This window comes from Salvelinus alpinus, chromosome 4 (assembly GCF_045679555.1).
Source record: "Salvelinus alpinus chromosome 4, SLU_Salpinus.1, whole genome shotgun sequence".
NCBI lineage: Eukaryota > Metazoa > Chordata > Actinopteri > Salmoniformes > Salmonidae > Salvelinus > Salvelinus alpinus.
The window spans coordinates 48,004,970-48,032,935 of NC_092089.1; the positions used below are offsets into that span (position 1 = coordinate 48,004,970).

Consider the following 27,966-nt stretch of genomic DNA (forward strand, 5'->3'; position numbering starts at 1 on the left):
GGATTCCCAGTTTCAAACCCGGCTTTCTTTGGGTACCTACACAGTGCTGTCTTTGTTGCAGTGTATGGGGGGGTATTAGATGTCACACGGATGCCAACAGATTCATCCTTTTTTTCAGATTCAGCCCTACTAAAGTTTAAATAGTCGATCACTTCACAGAACATGTACCAATCCAGACATTAAGCTTTTTTTTGTCTTCATTTCTAAACCGTTAGGCTATATTGTCCTATTCATCTGAAAGCGTCAAGCATTACACAAACTGATTTGGTATCAGTTCATATTACAACCCATTTCTAAACATCTGGTGTAGGCTATTACCTTAATGTCACAACCAAAAATACAATTCTCAAAATGAGATTCAGGAAGGAAGTTTACTGCTGTGATTTCTTCACTGGAACTGGTGTAGTGTGACTTCAATTCTTCCTCCATCACACTAGTTTAACTGTTCTCCAGTTAACATTAGGGTTTGCATAGAAACTTGCCTTTCCTAATTTGGCCACCCCCCCACCCTCTGAGATCTACCTTAGATACAGAGCACAGTGAGTTGCAATGCAGTTTTATGACAAAGTAAAAATATGTAGCTCAGTGCTGTGTTAGTCACGCCTAAGGCTACATCCCTGCCTTCCAAACAGGATGGGAACCAGGACCCAACTGTGTATTCCCTTTCATTCTTCTTTAGGCTGCCCAACCTGTTCATGAAGGCATCGCTATACCTAAATCAATGTTAAAGCTGAACAAACTGGCTCTTTATATTTGTATGATCAACTTAGCACATGTGGAACCAATGTGAGCTGTTCTGTGATGGTAATGTGTTGCTAGTGTATAGTGCCACTAGCTGTCAGTGGTAAAATGTTTCACCATGCAAATGACCGTTGGTCACCAACCTGTCGATCTTCAAGGCATTCATAGTCGATCATCAAACATTTCTGTAGAAAAGCCAACTATAAAAGCTGTGATAAAGGCTTGTGTTCCTTTTGTTTTTTTGTGTTGTGCTGTTGGCGGTATGTGCACTTTTTCAGAAGCCCTGCGCACCGGGAGGCAAAGTGTTCCCATTTCATTTGTCTGAAAAGAGAAACTCCACCTGACGGGGAGATCTGGGGCCAGCTCTCCGATTGGGCTGGCCAATCGGATAGCTCAAATCACGGCGTTTATAGCGCTTCCACGACAGTTTAATACTAACCGATGTAAGATTTAATAACGTTTAAAACCATTACTACAGAGACTGTCAAAGAATACAGCAAAGATCTGTTTTATGACTGAATTAATATGACATTTTTGATTCGGCAAGGTCAACAATCTTTATTCAACACTTGCAAAACAAAACGCGCTTCTTCATGCTTCCACGTCCGCTGTAATGAATGAGTAGCCAAGTGGATCGGCAGCCCTGCGTTTTTATTATTAGCAGGTCGTTTTTTTTATTTATTTTTTATTAACTTTCTCCGGTCATAGGAACAACACGAATTTTTGAACGAGTTTCGCCATCAGGTGGAAGACCGTGTCCCCTCGGGTCAGTCTCACCGGAAGAAAAGGAGAGAGCAAGGACAGTGAGAGGAGCACCGTCTGCTACGCTCTCCCTCAGCTGAGACGAATGCCGTGTTCAGAACAACTCGTAAACCTCCGACTTCACTGCGTCCAAGACCATTGGGAACTCGGGGGAAAAAATAGATCCGACTGGGAAAGATCGTTTTGAACGGCCATCCAACTCTGAATCCCAATTCAGAAACTGACATCTTTCTAGACCTTTCCGACCTGAAGATCACTGGCGTCATGATTTGACCTAGTTTTTTCCCCAAGTTCCCAGGTGTCTTGAAAGCATCATGACCATCAGACGCAGGTACCATCAGTCCAGTAAAATAAAATGACTTGCAAATTATTTCAATTTATGCTCAGCTGTGCCTTCCAAATGCTACACCAATCTATTGGTGATCTATTTTGTATTCAAAGCTCAAATTAAATATATGTTCTAAGAACAATATTGTCAAGGCAGGCATATAGGGGAGGGTCATCTGGGTTAGGGGAGGGTTTGGCTGGGGTAGGCTGTCACTGTAAAATAAGAATTTGTTCTTAACTGACACCTAGTTAAAATAAAGGTTAAATATAGCCAATATGCTGTGATAATGTATTAGGCCTATTGCACAAACCTCATTCTTATAGAACTGTTTTTATTAGGGTAATGTAAAAAATGAAAAAAAGTCATAAAAAAAAAAAAAGTTGATAACTGCCCTAGACAACTGAAAGGCTGGTACTTATTGTTTCTCCACAAGCACCATTAAACAACATTGTGTACCAAGTTATTTATTCAGCACACTTACATTCATGTACCAAAACAGCATTTACTTTCATCCCATGAAAGCATATTCTTGAAATAAGCAATTTTTATTTTCAGGGAAGCTAATGAAAAACACAAAACAGGTAAGATGTATAGGCACGATAATATTGACATGGTAACGCTAAACAAAACGGAGCATTGCAGATGTTAAGCTAAAATGTAAAAGTCATCCATAAAATAAAGTTCAAACAAACTTGTCAAATCAAGTGTGTTCCATGATGGGGAGGGTGGGAAAAAAACAGGCACTGGGAAAAAAAAAATCAGTAATTTAGTCAAAAGGAGATGCTAAGGTATCTATGGTACAACAAAAAATGGGTAGGTTTAACTGCATTCAGTTGTGATACTGAGCAATCCAAAAGTAAAATTGAAGGATGGTGATGATGTATACAGGTTGGTTATGTGTAAAATTTCATTGGGTTGCAAAACAAGTGTTTGGGTTATGAGTCTGATGAAAAAGCTCTGTGTGTGTTGGGGAACTGCTGAGAGCTGAAGTCCGGGTCCTCTCTCACTCGCTTCTTTATGTCTTTCTTCACCTGATACAGAGGACAAAGGTGGCAATTACAAAAAAGGTCATTCAATATATAAAATGCATCAGCTATCATCGTTCAATATTGAAAATCACAACCAGTGGTGCAAAACGCTTAAATATAAATAGTAAAGCAAACTACTTCACTACATTCCTAAAGAAAATATTGTACTTTACTCCATACATTTTCCCTGACACCCATTTACAATCATGTGTCAAAGTCAATGTGTGACATCTGTAATATCAACAGAAGCCATGGAATGAAACTGATTGTTTTTCTGTCAGTGAGTGTTAGTGGAGGACTGTACCTGCTCTGCATAGGCCTCTTGGAGCTCAGGGCTGTCAAGCTCCTCCTGCAGGTTGTCTGGGGAAGTGACTGGCCTGACTCCGGCCGTCCTTGCCGCCCTGCTAACAGCGTCGGAGAGGGAGAGAAGAGCGCCGTCCCCCTGTCCGGTCTGAAAACACACACCCTGGTCATACGCCAATCCATCTTTTAGTGCAACAATAAGCCCTTGCACTCAGATGTTGAACATAGCATGCTGATACTACAATGATCAGAGTTTATATTAGCCCTGATATAGCAAGTCTCCCATGTTTTAGCCATGGAGGGTCAACTACAGATACGGACTGGAATCATTCTACCAACAAAGCTTGCAGGATGCCTCCTATAACGGAAGACCTGTGAGATCAGGGCTTGTCTTTTGCACATAAGTTAGTTTCATTCACAGGGCATCTATTTACCTTCCTGCGTTTGGCAGGCATCCCATGTAAATAGGCGTCAGACATGGGAGGCTGGGCCTTCATCTTCCTCTGGGTGATCAGGTCATGTCTGATGATGGGTACCCACTCCTATCACACAGTGACGGACATGATCAGAATAACAGACAGACAATTAAACTCACTCGAGAGCCATATAACTGCACACTGGATTTTAAGACTTGAATGGGTTTGGATGCAGATCTGATTAGGCGAAACACTTCCATTGTTGGATAATTTCCTTTCATATTTTCTTTCCCCAAGAATCAGAACTACAAGTCAACGACAGTTTTGCAAAAATTCAGTATAAATTCAACTAGAAGCCTGTATGTATAATTATTTTTTTAAAGGAGTAAACAGCATGTGGACAGAGTGAAAGACAGAGAATGGCAAAGAAACTAAAGTGGACGAGAGAAGGATTGGGCAAGTAGTGGGAGAGAGCTGAACAGTGTTCTTACAGCAGGGACGGCAGAAGTCCAGGCCTCAGTCTCTCTACCAGGCTCCTCCCTCCCGCTGGCTTCAGCTGTTGCCATGGCGCCACCGAATGGCGCAGCCCCTCCGGTGGCTCCAGTTTCCCTGGGTTCTGCCCTAGTATCCTGTGATGACGCCATAGCTTCCTCAGCTGTGGTGGCCGGGGCTGGGGAGTGGGTGGCCTCCATCTAAGGTGGGATGGCGATAGAGAAAAGAGAGTTATGGTAAGAAACAACACACCGAGGTATATCGAGGACAATATAATGAATTTTACAAATACATTTTAAAACCTCACCTCCATGATCTGGGCACGTTGAGGCTCCTGTGCATTAGAAGCCTCCCCCTTGGAAAGAAACCATTTAACATATATTGCTTGAATGGAATGTGGTAATGGAATCTATGACAGCTATCGTAACTGACAGTTGATTAGGAAATTATGGTATCCACGTGCATTGTTAGATAGTAGTCCAGTAAATCAGCCTTCTAGAACACTAACAGTGTGCTTAAAAAAAAAATAACACTATGACCTGTTTGAGAGATGGTGTGTGTGTGTTAATTACCTGCTGAGTGTGGACGGCATAATGCAGTATCTGGTCCTCTGTGACGGGGATGTGCTCCAGGATGACCTGGAGCCTCATGGTCAGCATACTGGTCAGCCAGTTCACCAGGCTGGGGTTCATGTCAGCCGACAACGTCCTCTGTAACAGGAGAGGGGTCAACACACCTACTTCACCTCCATTTAGCTCTTTTTTTCCAAATCTATAGAAGGAGTATTATAAATCATCTGACAGACAGAGATAACCAGGATGGAAGGAGGAGAGACATGGAGTGGGAGGTTGTATATCATGTCATAAGGAACATTGTGTGTGTGTGTGTGTGTGTGTGTGTGTGTGTGTGTGTGTGTGTGTGTGTGTGTGTGTGTGTGTGTGTGTGTGTGTGTGTGTGTGTGTGTGTGTGAGTGTGAGAGAGTGTGAGAGAGTGTGAGAGAGTGTGAGAGAGTGTGTGTGTACTGACTATGCGGTGGTTGATGACAGAAGTGAGGGCACTCTGCTCTCCTCTCAGACAGTACAGGTTGAGGGCCAGACACTCAAACAGCCCCTGGTTGCACATCTGCAGCAGCTGCGGCCCAAACGTGTTGTCTGCAGGAGGTGAAAAACCCCAGCAATAAGTGACAAAAGCACTGACATTCATAGGCCAGGTCAGATGAATTGCGTCAAATAAAATAATTTGGCACAATCAAGACAGAATGTTACCTGTGCAGCGGAGTATGTGTGTGGCGATACGCGTTAACTGCTGTCTGAAGAAGGACAGGTTGGTCTGAGTGACGTTGACACCCTCCAACACTGCCACTGAAGACTGAAGGACCAAGACAAAGAGAGAAATGTGAGCGACTGATTCACCTCTGACCAACTGGCCACAGGGAGAATTTAAAAGTGACTGGTATTATTGAGCAATTTGAAGACCACTGACTATAAAGGGGGCAGCCTAAGTGAACTACGGTACTTACAAAGCTCTCGGTAATGTACTCCTCAAGTTCATTGATGAGACCATCAGCAGCAGCCTATGATCACAGTGAAAATAACAAAGAAAAAGAACCAAAGAGAGAAAGAGAGAAAGAGGGAGAGATAAGACTCATCAAGTAGCTTGTCTAACCCCATGTGCAGTGACACTAATGACAGGTGACAGTAATTGACGCGTGACAGTAACATCCCAGATAGAGGCGGTTAAATAGACGGTGGCCCACTCACAGCAATGTTGTGGTCGGTGGGCTCGCTCCCGCTGAGGTAGTGCTGGGTGAAGAACTGAGACAGCTGGGTCTGGATGCGGCCCAGGGGCTGGTTCTGGCCGTGGAGCAGCAAGACCAGATCTACCATGGAGAAGTTCTGACACACCAGGGTCAGTAGGTCTCCAAAGAAACCTGAGGGAGAGAGACAACTGTGTGGACATGGAACAAAAACATTTGAGGAAGAGAGAGCATGGGAGAAAAAGAGGGAACGCGGGAGAAAGAGATTACACTTCATAGACAGAAACAGGAAGAGAGAGCAAGGTACAAGAAAAAAGGACAGAGAAAAAAGGGGAAAAAAGCACACAAGACAGAAACTCTTACCCATGGCGTCCCCTGTGCCGGGTGTGAAGATGTTGCTGGTCTCAGAGAGCCTCTGGATGAACTGGGCGATGCTCTCAGTGTTGCTCTGGGGAGAGCCCAGGGAGCCCATCATGGTGGACAGGACCCCCTGTACAATCCCAGTGAACAACTCCGGATTCAGGGCCTCTCCCTGGGCCCCGGCACCGTCCCCCGTGGGAGGGTTAGGGGTAGTCCCGGGTGGGGGGGTGGGGGTGCCAGAGGCAGGGGGCTGGGGGGCACCGTTGGGGGGTGGTGGGAAGACTGGTCCGGAGGCCTGAGATGGAGAGCGAGATGATGGATGATGGACGGGGAGAAAATAAAAATGTATCATATGAAAGATATGTTGTTAAGATACCATTAAGGTATTCTTACAACTAACACGTCAGTTAACTGGGGGATGATGTAATCTTGGTTTCAACCATTCTGTTGTAACAGGCTCTACGGCTATATGTCCTAATCCACAGACCTGCATGAAGTCAGACACTCCCTGGACGAAGGCGGGCACTCCAGGCATAGTCACAGTGATGGAGGGTCCCATGGCCCCAGGAACTGCCCCTGCGGTCCCCAGGAGAGAGCCCAGGAGCTGGGCCAGGTCAGGGGGAGCTCCCTGGGGCATGGTGGGGATCGCTCCCTGGGGCATGGTGGGGATAGCTCCCTGGGGCATGGTGGGGATGGCTCCCTGGGGCATGGTGGGGATGGCTCCCTGGGGCATGGTGGGGATGGCTCCGGGCTGGCCTGGGGGAACAGTGGTGCCAGGGGCAGTAGCAGGGGTGGGGATAGGGCCAGAGGAGGATGAGGAGGAAGAAGAAGAGTTGGAGGAGGATGAGGAGAAGGTATGAGAAGCAGTGGAGAAGGTATGAGAGGCAGAGGAGGTGGCTGTTTGACCAGCTGGGTGGGGGGGAAGGAACAAAATTAGAGTCAGCTTACAGTACACTTAACACTTCAAAGAGAGGATTCACTTTTAGTGTGATTGGTAACTCTGCAAAACCCCCCCCAAAAATAAAATAAATAAAAGGCTTGAAAGGTGGGGTGTATACCCATCTGTCCAGGCATCAGGAGTTGTCCCACCAGTCCACTGATCATCTGATTGAGGGCAGCAGGAGGGAAGGGCTGTGGGGGAGAGGTCATAGGTCAACAGTTAACGTTAGCATATAATACAAACATGGCTATGTCATTAAGATTTCAGAGCACTACAGCTTAAGACAATTGTTACTGTCGATGGAAATGCCCACAACGACTAGCAAACACGAAAGCCTCCTACTGAAATTCCAAGTCTGACAACTTCTTGTCAAAACTTGACTGAAATCTACAAGACATTAACCTCAGTCCTGCACTAAACCCATAGGGCACCAAACCCCCTATCACAAACATGCTCACCTGTCCTGGTTGCTGACCCATCATGGGCGGCACGCTAGTCCTCAGGTTGATGGTGGCCCCCCGGGTGCCAAAGACGGGTGGAGGGATCCTGGGAGCAAAGGCGGGCCGGGTGAACACCACCCTGGCCTGGGGGGCCCCGGGAGAAGGCGGAGGGGGGGCCGTGGGGGTGGTGGTGGGGGTGTTAGGGCCGGTGGTGGTTGTGGAAGAGGTAGCGGTGGAGCCTGGGGGGGTAGGCTGGGGGGGTTGGCCAGGGATGGCACCCCCGGTGGCAGCAGCTACAGCCTCGGTGTACTGGGCGATCTGTTGCACGATGGACTGCATGAAGTCTGGGTTCATCTGAACACCGGGGGGCATCTGGAAGCCTGGGGAAAGAGTATAAGAAAAGGTTTCTTTGTGCCTTGAATATTGGATTCAGGATCTCTGGTTTATTGGGCTTTACTCTAGTCCGCAGTTATTCGGAGATACAACCAGAGGTACTAAAACATCATCATGAAGTGTTACCAACACTCACCTGGCTGACCCATTCCTGCAACATTTGGCTGTCCAGCTGCCTGAGGAACACCAGAGTCTGTAAACACACACAGACAATGTTTGAACTGTAAACAGTGTGTAAAACCAAATGGACACTATGGTTTAACAAGCACTTAAAAAATAACACCCTTCCAAAATTGAATGAGACCTATCGATTTGAGCAGTACAGGGACCTGACTTCCGGTCAAAGAAAGAAAACTTTCTCTCAGAAAACACCATTTGGCAATAGGGAATAAATGCAATGGTAGAGTTATTCACTTCCAATGGGCCATTTGTGGATGAGAAACGGATGGGCAAGTTGTGGTAAAGCATTCAATCAGTGGCGGGTAGGGGACAACACACCGTCCGTGTTCATCTGCATCATGACCACCGGCATTGTCTGGTGGCTGATCCTGATGACCCGGGGGCCGGGCTGTCCCTGTCCAGCCTGCTGATTGGACGGGGGAGGCTGTGAGGGGGAAGTCTGTCCCTGACCTGGCTGGTCCGACTGGCCGGGGGTCTGACTGGGCTGGGCCTGTCCGTCTGTAGCTGGTCTGCCATTGGACGCCATTGTGACCGTGGCTCCCAGGTTCATCTGCAGATGAGTTTCAAAATGTCATTGACGTACTGTGTTCCATTGGCAAACGATATCAAATGAAGTTAAAACTAACCTAAGTTTACATTCACCTTATCCAAATACATTTAAACTCAGTCTTCACAATTCCTGATATTTAATCCTAGTAAAAATTCCCTGTCTTAGGTCAGTTAGGATCAGCACTTTATTTTAAGAATGTGAAATGTCAGAATAATAGTAGAGAATGATTTATTTCAGCTTATATTTCTTTCATCACATTCCTAGCGGGTCAGAAGTTTACATACACTCAATTAGAATTTGGTAGCATTGCCTTTAAATTGTTTAACTTGGGTCAAACGTTTTGGGTAGCCTTCCACAAGCTTCCCACAATAAGTTGGGTGAATTTTGGCCCATTCCTCCTAACAGAGCTCGTGTAACTGAGTCAGGTTTGTAGGCCTCCTTGCTCGCACACGCTTTTTTAGTTCTGCCCAGGGTTTTGTGAAGGCCACTCCAATAACCTGACTTTGTTGTCCTTAAGCCATTTTTCCACAACATTGGAAGTATGCTTGGGGTCATTGTCCATTTGGAAGACCCATTTGCGACCAAGCTTTAACTTCCTGACTGATGTCTTGAGATGTTGCTTCAATATATCCACATATTTGTCCTCCCTCATGATGCCATCTATTTTGTGAAGTGCACCAGTCCCTCCTGCAGCAAAGCACCCCCACAACATGATGCTGTCACCTCTGTACTTCACGGTTGGGATGGTGTTCTTCAGCTTGCAAGCATCCCTCTTTTTCCTCCAAACATAACGATGGTCATTATGGCCAAACAGTTCCATTTTTGTTTCATCAGACCAGAGGACATTTCTCAAAAAGGTACAATATTTGTCCCCATGTGCAGTTGCAGTGGCTTTTTTATGGCGGTTTTGGAGCAGTGGCTTCTTCCTTGCTGAGCGGCCTTTCAGGTTATATCGATATAGGACTAGTTTTACTGTGGATATAGATACTTTTGTACCGGTTTCCTCCAGCATCTTCACCTTTGCTGTTGTTCTGGGATTGATTTGCACTTTTATCACCAAAGTACGTTCATCTCTAGGAGACGGAACGCGTCTCCTTCCTGAGCGGTATGACTCCTGCGTGGTTGCATGTTTCTACTTGCGTACTATTGTTTGTACAGATGACCGTGGTACCTTCAGGCATTTGGAAATCGCTCCCAAGGATGAACCAGTCTTGTGGAGGTCTACACATTTTTTTTTCTGGGGTCTTGGCTAATTTCCCCATGATGTCAAGCAAAGAGGCACTGAGGTTGAAGGTAGGCCTTGAAATACATCCACAGGTACACCTCCAATTGACTCAAATGATGTCGATTAGCCTATCAGAAGCTTCTAAAGCCATGATATTTTCTGGAATTTTCCAAGCTGTTTAAAAAAGCACACTCAACTTAGTATATGTAAACTTCTGACCCACTGGAATTGTGATACAGTGAATTATAAGTGAAATAATCTGTCTGTAAACAATTGTTGGGAAAATTACTTTGTGTCACGCACAAAGTAAATGTCCTAACCGACTTGTCAAAACTATAGTTTGTTAACAAGAAATTGGTGGAGTGGTTGAAAAATGAGTTTTAATGACTCCAACCTAAGTGTATGTAAACCTCCAACTTCAACTAAATACACTACCGGTCAAAATATTTAAAACACCTACTCATTCAAGGGTTTTTCTTTATTTGTACTATTTTCTACATTGTAGAATAATAGTGAAGACATCAAAACTATGAAATAACACAGGGAATCATGTAGTAACCAAAAGTAGTGTTAAACAAATCAAAATATATTTAATATTTGGGATTCTTCAAAGTAGCCACCCTTTGCCTTGATGACAGCTTTGCACACGCTTGGCATTCTCCCAACCAGCTTCATGAGGTAGTCACCTGGAATGCATTTCAATTAACAAGTGTGCCTTGTTAAAAGTTAATATGTGGGATTTCCTTCCTTCTGAATGCATTTGAGCCAATCAGTTGTGTGGTGACAAGGTGGGGGTAGTATACAGAAGATAGCCCTATTTGGTAAAAGACCAAGTTCATGTTATGGAAAAAACTTCTCAAATAAGCAAAGAAAAACGACCATCCATCATTACTTTAAGACATGACGGTCAGTCAATATGGAAAATTTCAAGAACTTTGAAAGTTTCTTGAAGTGCAGTCGCAAAAACCATCAAATACTATGATGAAACTGGCTCTCATGAGGACCGCCACAGGAATGGAAGACCCAGAGTTACCTCTGCTGCAGAGGATAAGTTCATTAGAGTTACCAGCCTCAGAAATTGCAGCCCAAATAAGTACTTCACAGAGTTCAAGTAACAGACACATCTCAACATCAACTGTTCAGAGGAGACTGTGTATATCAGGCCTTCATGGTCAAATTGCTGCAAAGAAACCACTACTAAAGGACACCAATAAGAAGAAGAGACTTGCTTTGGCCAAGAAACACGAGCGATGGACATTAACCCGTTGGAAATTTGTCCTTTGGTCTGGAGTCCAAATTTGAGATTTTTGGTTCCAACCGCCGTGTCTTTGTGAGACGCGGTGTGGGTGAACGGATGATCTCCGCATGTTTAGTTCCCACCGTAAAGAATGGAGGAGGTGGTGTTATGTGTGATTTAGAATTCAAGGCACACTTAACCAGCATGGCTACCACAGCATTCTGCAGTGATACGCCATCCCATCTGGTTTGGGCTAAGTGGATTTATAATTTGTTTTTCAACAGGACAATGACCCAACACACCTCCAGGCTGTGTAAAGGCTATTTTACCAAGAGGGAGAGTGATGGAGGGCTGCATCAGATGACCTGGCCTTCACAATCCCCCGACCTCAACCAAATAGAGATAGTTTGGGATGAGTCGGACAGCAGAGTGAAGGATTTTTGGTTACCACATGATTCCATATGTGTTATTTCAGAGTTTTGATGTCTTCACTATTATTCTACAATGTACAAAATAGTAAAAATAAAGAAAATCCCTTGAATGAGTAGGCGTTCTAAAACCTTTGACCGGTAGTGTACATAAGACAGAAATAATGTAATATGTCTAAGTGTCTGCCAGGTCACAACAAAACAAGTTTGACAATGGGATACAACACCGACTAACATGTAGCGGGATGTGATGGTGCACGGCTCCAGGCATGGACACTGGGGAGGTGTAGTGAGACATTGGCCGGATCACGTGTAGGTGGCGTGGGGCAGGACTCAGCAGGTTGCAGCGCAGGTCACTAAGGGCAACCAGGGCATTGCCCAAGAGACGAAGGGCCTCCCCCACCAGGTTGAGAATCCGCTGATCCTCCTCTCTTTCCTGTGTGTGACAAGAAGAGCACTAAAGCCATTTTCTGAGAATGTGTGTTTTGATATTTTATTCAGGTAGTCATGTGGGGAAAGTGACAAGTATTGTAAGAGTCCGACCACAATACAAGGCAATTCAGCAAACACTCATGACTTTCTATGTCTGATCAGTGCATGTGAATTGTACCTAACCACAAAGCACTAAGTTATGAATGCAGTGGTGAAAAGCTTACGGTGTTGGCGTATTCTGCGGTGGTAGCAGACTCTAGGATAGAGTGTGTTCTCTGGACGAATGGCTGAAGCCTCTCCTCCACCCTCCTCAGCTCTGACAGCATCTCCACCAGCTCTGCTGGGCTGGGGTGACTGTCAAGGGGAGAGAGGGGATGAGTTATCCTTACATGCATCACAGGTCTTCTAATAACAACCACGATGTCCAAAGTCAAGTCTCATGTGCTGATGTCAATGGGAGATTCTGTGCGAAAGTGAACATTTTGCATGCATGTCTCAAGTTCTGGATTAAGCCCTATTCTTCTTAATTCACATTAAAATGCCCAGTTTGATAACTTTTTAATTCATCCAGCATCAGTATAGAGCAAAAAAAACAACGACAAAAAACATGCAGGACAGCGATAGTTAGCAATAATGTCTTACTTGGGTCCAGCTTGGGCGGCTCCCTCTGTTTGAGTGGAGGAAGAGAAGGATGGAGGGGGAGTAGATGAAGGTGGAGATGTGTCCATGGGCTGGGTGGAAGGAGAGGTAGTGGAGGAGGAGGAAGAGGGAGGTGGTGCAGCAGCAGCAGAATCCGGTTGGGTTGAGGTGCCGCTTGGTTGATCCTGAGATTGAGCGACAAGGTAGCAGGCAACGGCAGGACGTTGCTCAGTCATCTTAATTGAATTACTTCGAACTCAAATAGACCTGCTTCCTGAGACTGCCTAGAATATCTTCAAGTAACATTTTGTCCAAATACTTATGTTTCACGTTTGAGCCAGTGTATTCATTAAAAATAGGTCTGTACTGTGGGTATTCCTAGTTGTTCTAATCTTTATAACTTAACACCTCACCTCCATCCTCTCGATGAGAGCATTGGTGTCCCTCAGCAGGTTCTCAGCCAATAGCAGTCTCAGCCTGGGCTCACTCTGCACCGATTGGTCCATATCAATGTGCACATTCATGGAACCATTGCTCTGTGACAGCAAGAGTATTAGTTGACAGCTACTCAACATGTTTATTCATAGCATTTTGTGTATATATAGAAATTGATAGATAGTATACATCCTCATTTATGGATTTTATGTTATAAATCATATATTTGATTTCTTACCCCGGTGCTGGTGCTGACTCTGGCATTCCTAGCATTCTCACCCAAACCTGACATCATTTGCTGGACAGACATCTAATAAGAGTGTAGTAGACAGTACAGGCTAGATATCAGTGCTGATCAACACCAGGCGCTCAGGATATCATTATAAACCATAGAACCAAGACAAATTTGATCCAGAAAGGGGTAACACACACACACACAAAAAAAGCTGTACCTGAATCTGCTGAGGGTCCATGACGTTAACAGGGAGGTTGAAGGTCCCCAGCATGACATAGCTGTTAGCGTTGCGGTCGTGTGGGGGCACTTGGGACGTTCCCTGGGAGGTGGTAGAGGAGGGTGGCGCTCCGGCCTCCGCTCCCCCTGACCCCGAGCCTGGCTGGGAGGGCTGAGGGGGGGCCCGCTCCACCAGGTGGATGACTTTTCCATCGACGTCTGAGACAGAGGAAACAGAGAGCAAGGCATATCATCTCTATTCATGTTAGAGGACACTGGTGCTCCATCAATCTATCAGGTGATGTGCAAAGCAGCCAAACGGCTTACAGCAATTACATGATGGGTACTCAAGAGTTCTGATGGTGTGCAGTTGTATAATAGGCTTACATCTGTGCATTAATGGCCTTGAAAGTCATGGAATAAGTGAATAAGAGTTATTCTATAGATCACATATAGACAAAGATATCTGACTGTTTCTGTTCTGTGTTCACAGATGCTTCGCTGCAGCTGTGTGCTGCTCCAGATAAAATTGTCTGGACTAATTTCATGTTTATTAGCATATGGCCGTTTTGTATTGATTCCAGGAAACTCCACAGAGAGCATTACTCACTGTACTCTGTCAGGGTCCTCTCATCCTGCAGGACTCGGCCCTGGTAGATCAGCCTCTGTTTGTCCACAGGAATCCCAACTGAAGTGGCAATGTGCTCCTTGAACTCTTTCACTGTCAACTGAGAAAAAGACACCGGTGTGAGGATTAGGCCTATATCCAGTATATGTAAGGCTACTGTAAAAGCGCTCTGTTGGAAATGAGAACGTACCTGTCCGCCTACAGTGTAACTTCGGCTCTGGGAGTCCAAAGTTTTGACAGTCACCTCTATATCAGCACCTGGTTCCTCCATGGTTACGTTTACCCTGTGTGTCAAGTAACAGAGGCAATAGAATAAAGTATCATATCAATGCTGTCATGAATAGCATTATGTAAGGGTTAATCAATGAGGGGCTATGCGCTAGCGGAGTGGAACTAATCTTCCACAGATTTGGGCATGGAGCACTGAGCTGCGACCTGACCAAATTCACATAGAAATGTGAGTTATAGATCTGTTGTTCTCATTGAAAGCAAGTGTATGCGGTAAATCTGTTCTATGTACGCTATTTCTATGCTTCCGTTCTTAAGTTTTGTTTTTGCATCTTTTACTCTCGGTTTAGTACACCAGCTTCAAACAGCTGAATATACAATATGCTTGGTTATGGAAAATATATTTCACAGCAGTTTAGATGAGACAATGATTCTCAAAACTGTTTAGTCATTAAACTTAAATTAGGCAAACTATTAGAATTTTAGCAAACAGGAAATGGCACAGTGATTTCTACATAGTGCACCTTTAACACATTTGCCGCTAGAAATATGTTCATTTGCAGGTAGAAATGTGTTCCACATCCACTGAAGTAGCAAACAAATGTACTATATTGCTGTAGTAGTTGCCTTGGTAACCAAACCAAAAGAGTTACTAGTTAAGCTAACCAAGCCATCAGTCCTAAATTGCTATTATGAAAATCGAATGAAATGTTTTCAATTCGACTTTTGCTAACAAAAATCAGCTCAAACGTAGAATGAAGAATGAACTATAGCCATTGAATTCTACCATGCTGATGTACCGTGCGTTATAGGAAAATAATGTACGGCCTAGAATGCTCTTGAAGCCAATCAGAAACGAGTATTCAACAATATCCATGGTATAATGTGGCTAATATAATTTCAAATGGGTAGTTACCTAGCTAACTTTAACGTTAGCTAGCTACTGCCTAAACAAAGATACTGTGTGGTCTAACGTTAACGCTCATGGAAGCTGCCATAGCTATCTAGCTAAAATGGCTAGCTAGCTGAATGGCTAACATCCTTGCCTTGAAGCATGGTCAAACAAAACATTTATGTCCGCGTTCTCTTGATAGGAATGTCTACAAAACTTCTACAAATGTGATGGTCCAATCAATTTCACACGAATATTCACACGAACGACAGTAAAACGTGTAGCTAGGTATCACACAGCTACGTTAGCTTTTAGCCAGCAGTTAGCGAGCTAGCCTTGAGCTAACTTTACCATTAGCTGTATGAAGTCAGCTAATGTTAGCTAGCTACCTTACCTACCACCTAGCTAGCTAGTTATTTACTTACTTACTTGATAGCTCCTACCTGTGAAGTTAAATATTCCGATTTCAACTGAATGTTTGCCAATTCTTCACCGATTATTCAGTGTGGCATGTAAAGCTAACTAGTTCCTCCTATGATGATAACAACTGCGGTTCAAGTAACGTGACATATGATTAGCTACCAGAACAGCTGTGACGTTTCAAACATACAGTAACAAATGGGATGTGCTCATGAAGTCAGTTCAACATGTTTTGCTTATATCTGCTAAATGGATCTGCTAGCCAGGTAGATAATATCCCCAGTACAGTTACAGTAGTAGATTAAGGTAAAGTGGGGATGTTTTTGTTAAAACCAGGCCTGTAGGAAATTGGGGGAAACCAAGAGGTCCAAGACCTCATTAACAAAGTGAGACATGATTTCCTCTTTCTTTAAAAGGCATCCCATCAAAGTGAAAAGGGCTTCCAGTTCCAACAAAGGCCTGAGACCGCTGGGATTATCAATTCACAGTTATGTATTGATTGAGAGAGGAAGAGCCTGAGTGGGGCTTGAACCAGCAATCCTATGTTCATATTACTGGAAGGTGACAGTATAATAAAAGGGAAACAAAGTGCTCCTTTTTACCTTTGTTTGAGTCTCGTTTGTTGTTTGATAAATGCAAGATAAGTAGGGGTTGAAAAGCAGAAAGATGTGCCTGTCCTATACAAATAATTTATACTATGCAAATAAAAATATAATCTGCTGATAAATAAATGCTGTCTGTGATTGCATGTTTTGGCTAAAGCCAAAATAGGCATGGTACACTTCTGGGAGAAGAGCCTATTGCTGTGTGCATGTCAATAATCCTGGATTCTTCTCTATCTCCTTTCCTAGTTTTATTTGACTAATTGAACAGAAACTCTAATCAAGAGACTAACCACTAGAACATTTTCTAGTATGTATTATGGTGGATGACTACCAGGAACTAGTTTAGAGAACTGAAATTGGGACTTGAACAGTGGCTCCTACAGCACAGGTGAGCATCTAATAGACACTGCCACAAAAGCAAGCTCTGTGCAGAACCATACATTTAAAAACATCCTTGTGCATCCAGAGATCTGAGCTGCAACAGGGCGTGCTACAAAAAGCCTGGGCCTCTGGGCAGAGGCAGTACAACATACACCGAGGGTCAAAACCTGGGGTGTATTCATTAAACCTATTCTGTTTCAAAATGACAGAAAACGTTTATTCGAAACGGAAAACGAGAGATTCTATTGGACAAATTCTGGTAGGTCCCGTCCCGTTTCGTTTGCTTCCGTTGGGTTCTTAAACGGTTTCCGTTGCAAGACGTAATGAATACACCCCTGCTGCTCAGGGCAATCGGAAAAGACATGAAGTCACTTTGGAGTTGGACTGAAATGCACCCTTCCATTCCGTTTGTTTTCCTCTGGATTTGGAGAGTAGCCTAGCCAGGAGCCCAACCTGATGTAACGTTAATGGATTCCAGTCTACTTGGAGAGTGAACTGATCAGAACATAGATATAGCCTAACCATAAAGTGGATAGACTATGGTAAACTACCTTGGTGGGTCTGTGACTGGAACCCTCTCCTCCCGTCTTTCTTCCTCGGACTCGTCAATGTCGTAATCTCTTCTTCTCCTCCTCCGTGGCAGTGGCGGATTAAGGCATAGGTGACATGGGGGCGTCATGGGGCACCTGCACAAAAAAATATATATATACACTGCTCAAAAAAATAAAGGGAACACTGAAACAACACAATGTAACTCCAAGTCAATCACACTTCTGTGAAATCAAACTGTCCACTTAGGAAGCAACACTGATTGACAATAAATTTCACATGCTGTTGTGCAAATGGAATAGACAAAAGGTGGAAATTATAGGCAATTAGCAAGACACCCCCAAAAAAGGAGTGATTCTGCAGGTGGTGACCACAGACAACTTCTCAGTTCCTATGCTTCCTGGCTGATGTTTTGGTCACTTTTGAATGCTGGCGGTGCTCTCACTCTAGTGGTAGCATGAGACGGAGTCTACAACCCACACAAGTGGCTCAGGTAGTGCAGTTCATCCAGGATGGCACATCAATGCGAGCTGTGGCAAAAAGGTTTGCTGTGTCTGTCAGCGTAGTGTCCAGAGCATGGAGGCGCTACCAGGAGACAGGCCAGTACATCAGGAGACGTGGAGGAGGCCGTAGGAGGGCAACAACCCAGCAGCAGGACCGCTACCTCCGCCTTTGTGCAAGGAGGTGCACTGCCAGAGCCCTGCAAAATGACCTCCAGCAGGCCACAAATGTGCATATGTCAGCATATGGTCTCACAAGGGGTCTGAGGATCTCATCTCGGTACCTAATTGCAGTCAGGCTACCTCTGGCGAGCACATGGAGGGCTGTGCGGCCCCACAAAGAAATGCCACCCCACACCATGACTGACCCACCGCCAAACCGGTCATGCTGGAGCATGTTGCAGGCAGCAGAACATTCTCCACGGCGTCTCCAGACTCTGTCAGGTCTGTCACATGTGCTCATGTGCTCAGTGTGAACCTGCTTTCATCTGTGAAGAGCACAGGGCGCCAGTGGCGAATTTGCCAATCTTGGTGTTCTCTGGCAAATGCCAAACGTCCTGCACGGTGCTGGGCTGTAAGCACAACCCCCACCTGTGGACGTCGGGCCCTCATACCACCCTCATGGAGTCTGTTTCTGACCGTTTGAGCAGACACATGCACATTTGTGGCCTGCTGGAGGTCATTTTGCAGGGCTCTGGCAGTGCACCTCCTTGCACAAAGGCGGAGGTAGCGGTCCTGCTGCTGGGTTGTTGCCCTCCTACGGCCTCCTCCACGTCTCCTGATGTACTGGCCTGTCTCCTGGTAGCGCCTCCATGCTCTGGACACTACGCTGACAGACACAGCAAACCTTTTTGCCACAGCTCGCATTGATGTGCCATCCTGGATGAACTGCACTACCTGAGCCACTTGTGTGGGTTGTAGACTCCGTCATCATGCTACCACTAGACGCCTGAGAGCACCGCCAGCATTCAAAAGTGACCAAAACATCAGCCAGGAAGCATAGGAACTGAGAAGTGGTCTGTGGTCACCACCTGCAGAACCACTCCTTTATTGGGGGTGTCTTGCTAATTGCCTATAATTTCCACCTGTTGTCTATTCCATTTGCACAACAGCAGGTGAAATTTATTGTCAATCAGTGTTGCTTCCTAAGTGGACAGTTTGATTTCATAGAAGTGTGATTGACTTGGAGTTACATTGTGTTGTTTAAGTGTTCCCTTTATTTTTTTGAGCAGTGTATATTCCGAATGGTCACATTTGCACGATCGGTTTTCTATCGCTCATTTGCACTTCAACGATATCATGTCGCCGTGTGGGACTGTGGGTCAATTAACATTGTCGGAGTGGGCGCCCTGATTCTAGTTTGTGAGCTAGGCAAGCTACTGCTTGGGAAGGTCTTCCACTCAGAAATGCGAGATGGGGAGGGGGCGGGGGTAGGTTGACCTCAGTTCTCCCCACGGGAAGCCCGAGGTAGGGGGTAGCAGAGGAATCGATCAAATAGCGCACCTCTAACTTTGTACAGTACTAATGCAATTTGTTATACAATTAGTTGTGCAATTTAGTTTGTGTGTTTCTTGTTTGAAGTGCAATAGTGTAATACTCAGGTTCTCTTTATAAGTGTGTTTGTGTATTTGTGCAATTTAGTTTTATTTGTATGTTTTTTGTTAGCAATAGGGTAATAGAAAATAGAATCAAATTATTACACTATTTGTCTTTGTTACTTCTTTTTGATATTTATGAGTCTTATTTTTGTATATATATTTATATAGTTTTAAATGTTATGATAATTTATTTGTGTTGTTCCAAATGTCTGAATAAAAACTACAGTTAGTGCAGAATTGTGCTATTTTTTTATGTTGGGGGTGGGCGCTGAAGGGGGGGTTCGCCCAGGGAGCCATACAAGCCAGAACTGCCACTGTTCTGTGGCAATCTATCTCTGACCATTGGATCGAACATGTATGGCTGGATTGGCCCATTACGCATTACGCAGGAAATCTGCAAATTCTTCCCAGGATGACGAATCTCCAGCATTTGTGTAGCTGCCAGTGTCTGTAAAATCTTCATCCGCCGAGACATCGGCGTTTACTAAATTGCGGTCCTTGTCTGACATGTTTCCACGTGCGAATACAGCTAGCCACCTAACTTTATGATGATTTGAATTTAAGTGGAAACTGGCCAGCTAGATATCTAGTTTTACATAGGAAGAAAGCCACCTCTTCAGACTCATAAACCAGTTTACATTTACAAATAATTTGATGTTATTCAGAAAAGCAGGGGGAAACACACCTGAAAAGGAGTGCAGAGCATCTACTCAAATGTTTTAGGTCTTCCTCGGCTTGTATCCTTTCACCTGCACCAAAGTGGCTGGTTGACAACAACACCAAAAAGTTGTCAGGGGAGGGTGCACCCGATTAGCCACCAATCACCCCATTAAAAGGTCTTACCAATCACACCATTCATATGGTGGATGTGGTATTCCACACGCCACACGTGTGGTACGTGTTACCTTTGAATAGTGATTCAGAACTAGTGATGGGTCGTTCGCAAACGACTCGGCTCTAAGAGCCGGCTCTTGTAGGTGAACGTTGGGAGCCGGCTCGCATATGAGAAGAGCCGAATCTAATTATAAAAATATTTAAAAATTAAGATATGAATAATCAAAATATTTAAATGAATATAATTAACTGATTCAAATAACGAAAAAATATAAATAATAATAATATGGGCCTAAATGCTCAAGCGCACACACATTCGTTCTGACTGTCTGCTCAGACTAACAGCCTCACCTGTTGTTCCTGTCAATCAGATACACAGTGTCAACCAATGAACCAAAGATGCGTGAGGGAGGGCCGAGCCAACTTACTCACGGTCACACACATAGCATATGAGGAGAGAGAGGACGGACAGCTGTGAAAATAACAGCTGGAAAATGAGTCGGAAGCACAGTAGCATTTGGACGCATTATAATAATGTAGACAATGCTAGAGCACAGTGTAGAATTTTCCAAAACAAAATCTCATATAAAGCCGGTTCTACGCACAATCTACACCGGCATATGCGAACTGTGCAACCAACTGTGAAGCTAGCTGTAGGGGAGCTTCGAGAAACTAGCAGGCCTACTAGTGATAGTGGTGTAGCCAGCACCTCCACATGTGGAGATGTATCCACTCAGTCAAGTAGGCCTACTCTGTGACCCACAGTAACGCAGTCTTCTATGGACCAGTTTATGCCAAAGTCCATGTCTGTATCAAAACAAGGCCAAATTGATATTGCATTGGCTAAAATGATTGCCACCGATACCCAGCCATTTTCGAACGTGGAGTACAGAGGTTTTAGAAATTATAGCAATAGTCTAAATCCAATGTACACAATTCCAAGCAGGAAAACACTTTCAAAATCACTTATTCCACAACTGTACGAGAGCACACAGGCTTCAGTGAGGGAAAGAGTTCAAAAAGCTACTGCAGTTTGCCTTACCACTGACTGCTGGACATCAAGGGTAATCACTTCTTACATGTCGGTTACATGTCACTTCATTGAAGACTTTTCGATGTCTACCTGTCTTCTGGACTGCTTTTGAGTTCAGCAACAGACACAACTCAGAGAACTTGGCAGAGGATTGTTGAGAGTGGCCAGAGAATGGCAAGTAGATGGAAAAGTGGTCTGTTGTGTTAGCGACAATGATGAAGACAGCTTGCCTGTCGAAAAGTTGGTAAATTAAATATTTTTGCATTTGAGCTCCTAGAGTGTGCGGCGCTCCTTTATTTTTAAGTTTTCTACTCCGCTAGCCAGCACCTCGCCTAAATAGGTGTGCGTTTCTTTTTCTTCTAGAGCGACAATGCAGCTAACATAACCAAAGTCATGAACATTTTAAAATGGACCCATCATCCATGTCTTGCCCACACAATCAACCTGATTGTAAGAGATGCTCTGAAGGTGATGAAGCCCACTGTGGACAAAGTGAAAGCAACTGTGGAATACTTCCACAGGAGCATAGTAGGTGCTGAAAAACTGAAGTTTTGGGGATGGGGATGCGCTCCAATATTTATTATAACAAAGGGAGTAGGCAAATTCAGGTCGGGGACAGGCGAGAGTTTATAAACCAGGTCAGAGTCCAAAACAGTACAAGGGGAAAGGCAGGCTGGTAGGCAGAATAGTCAGGCAGGCGGGTTCGGAGTTAGGACAGGCAAGGGTCGAAACCATGAGGACTGTGAAAAATAGGAGCAAGGAAAACCGCTGGTTGACTTGGCAAACAAGACGAACTGGTACAGAGACACGGATATATACACACCGGGAGAATAAGCGACACCAGGAGGGGGTGGAGACAAATCACCAGGACAGGTGAACCAGATCAGGGTGTGACAGTATGTTCAACAATTCCCTTCAATGTTTGTCTCAAAAGAATAAGTAAAACACTTAAACCGGTGAAGTATTTAGTCAGATTAGCTAGCTACTTGTCGTTAGGCTTTTAAAGGGGAAATCAGCAGTTTATACATCAATCTTTGGATTTAAAAATGTATGATATGTACTCATTGATTCTTGAAGATATAACTTATAAATGTCTTATGAGCTTAGTTCAACTGTCCTGCCGCACCAGAATCCCAAATAAAAGCTAGTTTTACTCCAATGTTTGTAAACAAAGTCTGGAGACAGGTAGCTAGCTAATCTGACTAAATATTTCACCGGTTGAAGTGTTTTACTTATTATTTTGAGACAAACATTGAAGGGAATTGTTGAACATACTGTCACACCCTGATCTGGTTCACTTGTCCTGGTGATTTTTCTCCACCCCCTCCAGGTGTCGCTTATTCTCCCCGGTGTGTATATATTCCTGTGTTTCCTGTCTCTCTGTGCCAGTTTGTCTTGTTTGCCAAGTCAACCAGCGGTTTTCCGACCCTTGCCTGTCCTGGCACCGAACCCACCTGCCTGACTATTCTGCCTGTTCTGACTACCAGCCTGCCTTTCCACTTGTACTGCCCTCCTTTTCAAGTGTGTTTTCCCCCAGCTTTTCTGAATAACATAAAATTATTTGTAAATGTAAACTGGTTTGTGAGTCTGAAGAGGTGGCTATCTGAAAAATGTCTCTTTAGGTAACTTCCTAACTATTTAAAGCTAGATATCTAGCTGGCCAGTTTCCACTTAAATTCAAATCATCATAAAGTTAGGTGGCTAGCTGTATTCGCACGTGGAAACATGTCAGACAATGACCGCAATTTAGTAAACGCCGATGTCTCGGGGGATGAAGATTTAACAGACACTGGCAGCTACACAAATGCTGGAGATTCGTCATCCTGGGAAGAATTTGCAGATTACCTGCGTAATGTGCCAATCCAGCCATACATGTTCGATCCAATGGTCGAACATCGCCACCGAGCAGTAGCGGTACTAGTATGTATGGCTCCCTGGGTGAACCCCCCCCTTCAGCGCCCCCCCAACAAAACAAATAGCACCATTCTGCACTTACTATAGTTTTTATTCAGACATTTGTAACAAAACATAAATAATCATAACATTTAAAACGATATAAATATATATACAAAAATAAGACTCATATCAAAAAGTGACAAATAAAATAAATACGAATAAAAAAGATAATTGAATTATTACACTATTACCCTATTGCTAACAAAAAAACACGCAGTAGCCTGGGTAGCTCACAAACTAGAATCAGGTCGCCTACTCCGACAAGGTTAATTGACCCACAGTCCCACACGGTGACATGATTTCGTTGACATGACGTGCAAATGAGCGATAGAAAACCGATCGCGCAAATGTCACCATTCGGAATATTTTTATTTTTTTTAAGATTTTGCGGTCGCCCCATGCCGCCTCCGGACCTGGGCGGCTGCCCATGTCACCTATGCCTAAATCCGCCACTGCCACCCAGGAGGAGGAGAAGAGATTACGACACTGACGAGTCCGAGGAAGAAAGACGGGAGGAGAGGGTTCCAGTCACAGACCCACCAAGGTAGTTTACCATAGTCTATCCAGCTTGTTTTGTTTAGGCTATATCTATGTTCTGATCAGTTCACTCTCCAAGTAGACTGGAATCCATTAACGTTACATCAGGTTGGGCTCCTGGCTAGGCTACTCTCCAAATCCAGAGGAAAACAAACAGAATGGAAGGGTGCATTCCATTCGAACTCCAAAGTGACTTCATTCATGTCTTTTCCGATTGCCCTGAGCAGCAGGGGTCTATTCATTTCGTCTTGCAAAGGAAACCGTTTACCGTTTAAGAACCCAACGGAAGCAAACGAAACGGGGCGGGACCTACCAGAATCTGTCCAATAGAAACGCTAGTTTTCGGTTTCAAATAAACAGTTTATTTTGTAAAACGTTTTGAAACAGAATAGGCTTAATGAATACATCCCAGGTCTTGACTCTTGGTTTATGTTGTACTGCCTCTGCCCAGAGGCCCAGGCTTTTTGTGGCATGCCCTATTGCAGCTCTGATCTCTGGATGCACAAGGATGTTTTTAAATTTATGGTTCTGCACAGAGCTGGCTTTTGTTGCAGTGTCTATTAGATGCTTACCTGTGCTGTAGGAGCCACTGTTCAAGTCCCAATTTCAGTTCTCTAAACTAGTTCCTGGTAGTCATCCACCATATTACATACTAGAAAATACTCTAGTGGTTAGTTTCTTGATGAGAGTTTCTGTTCAATTAGTAAAATAAAACTGTAGGAAAGGAGATAGAGAAGAAGCCAGGATTATTGACATGCACACAGCAATAGGCTCTTCTCCCAGAAGTGTACCATGCCTATTTTGGCTTTAGCCAAAACATGCAATCACAGACAGCATTTATTTATCAGCAGATTATATTATTGTTTGCATAGTATACATTTTTTGTATAGGACAGGCACATCTTTCTGCTTTTCAACCCCTACTTATCTTGCATTTATCAAACAACAAACAAGACTCAAACAAAGATAAAAAGGAACACTTTGTTTCCCTTTTATTATACTGTCAACTTCCAGTAATATTGACATAGGATTGCTGGTTCAAGCCCCACTCAGGCTCTTCCTCTCTCAATCAATACATAACTGTGAATTGATAATCCCAGCGGTCTCAGGCCTTTGTTGGAGCTGGAAGCCCTGTTCACTTTGATGGGATGCCTTTTAAAGAAAGAGGAAATCATGTCTCACTTTGTTAATGAGGTCTTGGATCTCTTGGTTTCCCCTTATTTCCTACAGGCCTGGTTTTAACAAAAACATCGCCACCTTACATTCATCTGCTACTGTAACTGCACCGGGGATATTATCTAGCCGGCTAGCAGATCCATTTAGCAGATATAAGCAAAACATGTTGAACTGACTTCATGAGCATGTCCCATTTGTTACTGTATGTTTGAAACGTCACAGCTGTTCTGGTAGCTAATCATATGTCATGTTACTTGAACCGCAGTTTCTACCATCATAGGAGGAACTAACGTTAGCTAGCTTTACATGCCACACTGAATAATCGGTAAACATTCTGGTGAAATCGGAAGATTTAACTTCACAGATAGGGGCGATCAAGTAGGTAAGTAATTAGCTAGGTGGTAGATAGCTAGCTAACTTCATACAGCTAATGGTAACGTTAGCTAAAAGCTAACGTAGCTGTGAGCTACCTAGCTACAAGTTTCACTGTCGTATTTTGTCAATATTCGTGTGAAATTGATTGTTCCATCACTTTTGTAGGAGTTCCATCTACAATTAAAATAGATTTCTATCAAGAAAACGATGACATGAAAAGGTTTTGTTTGACCGTGTTTGCTTCAAGGCCAGGATGTTAGCCATTCAGCTAGCTAACTATTTTAGCTTGATAGCTATGGCAGCTTCCGTTAACGTTAGACCACATAGCTAGCTACTGCCTAAACAAAGATACTAACTACCCAATTAAAGTTATATTAGCCACATTATAACAAGGATATTGTTTTATATTCGTTTATGATTGGCTTCAAGAGCATTCTAGACCGTACATTATTTTCCTATAACGCACGCTACATCACCATGGTATAATTCAATGGCTATAGTTAATTCTTACATTTTCTACGTTTGAGCTGCTTTTTGATAGCGAATGTCGAATTGAAAACAATATTGAATTCGATTTTCATAATAGCAAGCAAGCTAGGACTGATGGCTTGGTTAGCTTAACGAGTAACTCTGTTTGTTTGGTTACCAAGGCAACTACTACAGCACTTTAGTAAACTTTGCTTGCTACTTCAGTGGATGTGGAACACATTTCTAGCGGCAAATGTGTTAAAGGTGCACTATGCAGAAATAACTGCCATTTCCTGTTTGCTAAAATTCTAATAGTTTGCCTAATTTAAGTTTAATGACAAAACAGTTTTGAGAATCATTGTATTATCTAAACTGCTGTGAAATATATTTTCCGTAACCAAACATATTGTATTTTCAGCTGTTTGAAGCTGGTGTACTAAACCGAGAGTAAAAGATGCAAAAACAAAACTTAAGAACGGAAGCATAGAAATAGTGTACATAGAACAGATTTACCGCATACACTTGCTTTCAATGAGAACAACAGATCTATAACTCACTTTTCTATGTGAATTTGGTCAGATCGCAGTTCAGGGCTCTATGCCCAACTCTGTGGAAGATTAGTTCCACTCCGCTAGCGCATAGCCCCTCATCGATTAACCCTTACATAATGCTATTCATGACAGCATTGATATGATACTCTATTCTATTGCCTCTGTTACTTGACACACAGGGTAAACGTAACCATGGAGGAACCAGGTGCTGATATAGAGGTGACTGTCAAAACTTTGGACTCCCAGAGCCGAAGTTACACTATAGGCGGACAGGTACGTTCTCATTTCCATCGGAGCGCTTTTACAGTAGCCTTACATATACTGGATATAGGCCTAATCCTCACACCGGTGTCTTTTTCTCAGTTGACAGTGAAATAGTTCAAGGAGCACATTGCCACTTCAGTTGGGATTCCTGTGGACAAACACAGACTGATCTACCAGGGCCGAGTCCTGCAGGATGAGAGGACCCTGACAGAGTACTGTGAGTAATGTTGTCTGTGGAGTTTCCTGGAATCAATACAAAATGGCTCCAGACAGTTTTATCTAGAGCAGCACACAGCTGCAGCGAAACATCTGTCAACACAGAACAGAAACCCAGCAAACAGTCAGATATCTTTGTCTGTATGTGATCTATAGAATAACTCTCTTATTCACTTATTCCATGACTTACAAGGCCAATAATGCACAGATGTAAGCCTATTATACAACTGCACACCATGAGAACTCTTGAGTAGAGGTCGACCGATTAATCGGAATGGCCGATTTCAAGTTTTCATAACAATCGGAAATCGGTAATTTTGGACTCTGATTTTGCCGATTTTCTTATATTTTTTATTTATTTATTTTTTCACCTTTATTTAACTAGGCAAGTCAGTTAAGAACACATTCTTATTTTCAATGACGGCCTAGGAACGGTGGGTTAACTGCCTTGTTCAAGGGCAGAACGACAGCTTAGGGATTCAATCTTGCAACTTTACTGTTAACTAGTCCAACGCTCTAACCACCTGCCTCACGAGGAGCCCGCCTGTTACGCGAATGCAGTAAGAAGCCAAGGTAAGTTGCTAGCTAGCATCAAACTTATCTTATAAAAAAACAATCAATCAATCATAATCACTAGTTATAACTACACATGGTTGATGATATTACTAGTTTATCTAGCGTGTCCTGCGTTGCATATAATCGATGCGGTGCGCATTCGCGAAAAAGGACTGTCGTTGCTCCAACGTGTACCTAACCATAAACATCAATGCCTTTCTTAAAATCAATACACAGAAGTATATATTTTTAAACCTGCATATTTAGCTAAAATAAATCCAGGTTAGCAGGCAATATTAACCAGGTGAAATTGTGTCACTTCTCTTGCGTTCATTGCACGCAGAGTCAGGGTATATGCAACAGTTTGAGCCGTCTGGCTCGTTGCGAACTAATTTGCCAGAATTTTACGTAATTATGCCATAACATTGAAGGTTGTGCAATGTAACAGGAATATTTAGACTGATGGATGCCATCCGTTAGATAAAATACGGAACAGTTCCGTATTTCACTGAAAGAATCAATGTTTTGTTTTTCGAGATGATAGTTTCCGGATTCGACCATATTAATGACCTAAGGCTCGTATTTCTGTGTGTTATTATGTTATAATTAAGTCTATGATTTGATAGAGCAGTCTGACTGAGCGATGGTGGGCACCAGCAGGCTCG

General features: G+C 43.7%; 2 protein-coding genes across 14 annotated transcripts in view; one reads left to right on the forward strand and one right to left on the reverse strand.

Moving 5' to 3' along the window:
- Window positions 1-2,279: 2,279 nt before the first annotated feature.
- On the reverse strand, window positions 2,280-17,376 carry LOC139573793 (large proline-rich protein BAG6-like). 6 transcript variants are annotated; one of them, XM_071397662.1, is made up of 25 exons: window positions 17,242-17,376; window positions 14,355-14,448; window positions 14,147-14,264; window positions 13,538-13,755; window positions 13,324-13,395; window positions 13,064-13,186; window positions 12,654-12,835; window positions 12,236-12,365; window positions 11,815-12,015; window positions 8,590-8,689; window positions 8,096-8,152; window positions 7,585-7,946; window positions 7,245-7,317; window positions 6,674-7,095; window positions 6,190-6,481; window positions 5,831-6,000; window positions 5,590-5,643; window positions 5,336-5,438; window positions 5,097-5,221; window positions 4,643-4,780; window positions 4,378-4,425; window positions 4,070-4,270; window positions 3,597-3,704; window positions 3,164-3,325; window positions 2,280-2,862 (listed from the first exon to the last, which is right to left on the reverse strand). In XM_071397662.1, the coding sequence occupies exons 1-25, from the start codon at window positions 17,367-17,369 to the stop codon at window positions 2,767-2,769; spliced, it is 3,777 nt and encodes a 1,258-aa protein (XP_071253763.1). In that variant the 5' UTR covers window positions 17,370-17,376; the 3' UTR covers window positions 2,280-2,766. The 6 variants fall into 6 exon arrangements, with proteins under 6 accessions (XP_071253763.1, XP_071253762.1, XP_071253761.1 ...); XM_071397661.1 differs by having other exon boundaries at window positions 3,164-3,310; window positions 8,458-8,689; XM_071397660.1 differs by having other exon boundaries at window positions 8,458-8,689.
- A 6,012-nt stretch (window positions 17,377-23,388) lies between these two features.
- LOC139573795 (uncharacterized) overlaps window positions 23,389-27,966 on the forward strand; it is a 30,574-nt gene continuing 25,996 nt past the window's right edge. For 3 of the 8 annotated variants that reach the window (XM_071397668.1, XM_071397674.1, XM_071397675.1), the window contains exons 1-3: window positions 24,878-25,254; window positions 26,446-26,539; window positions 26,630-26,747. The gene's annotated coding sequence lies outside the window, so the exon portion shown is untranslated. Of the gene's footprint in view, window positions 23,705-24,867; window positions 25,255-26,445; window positions 26,540-26,629; window positions 26,748-27,966 lie in introns of those variants that run through there. The other 5 variants (XM_071397670.1, XM_071397671.1, XM_071397672.1 and 2 more) reach the window with 5 other exon arrangements.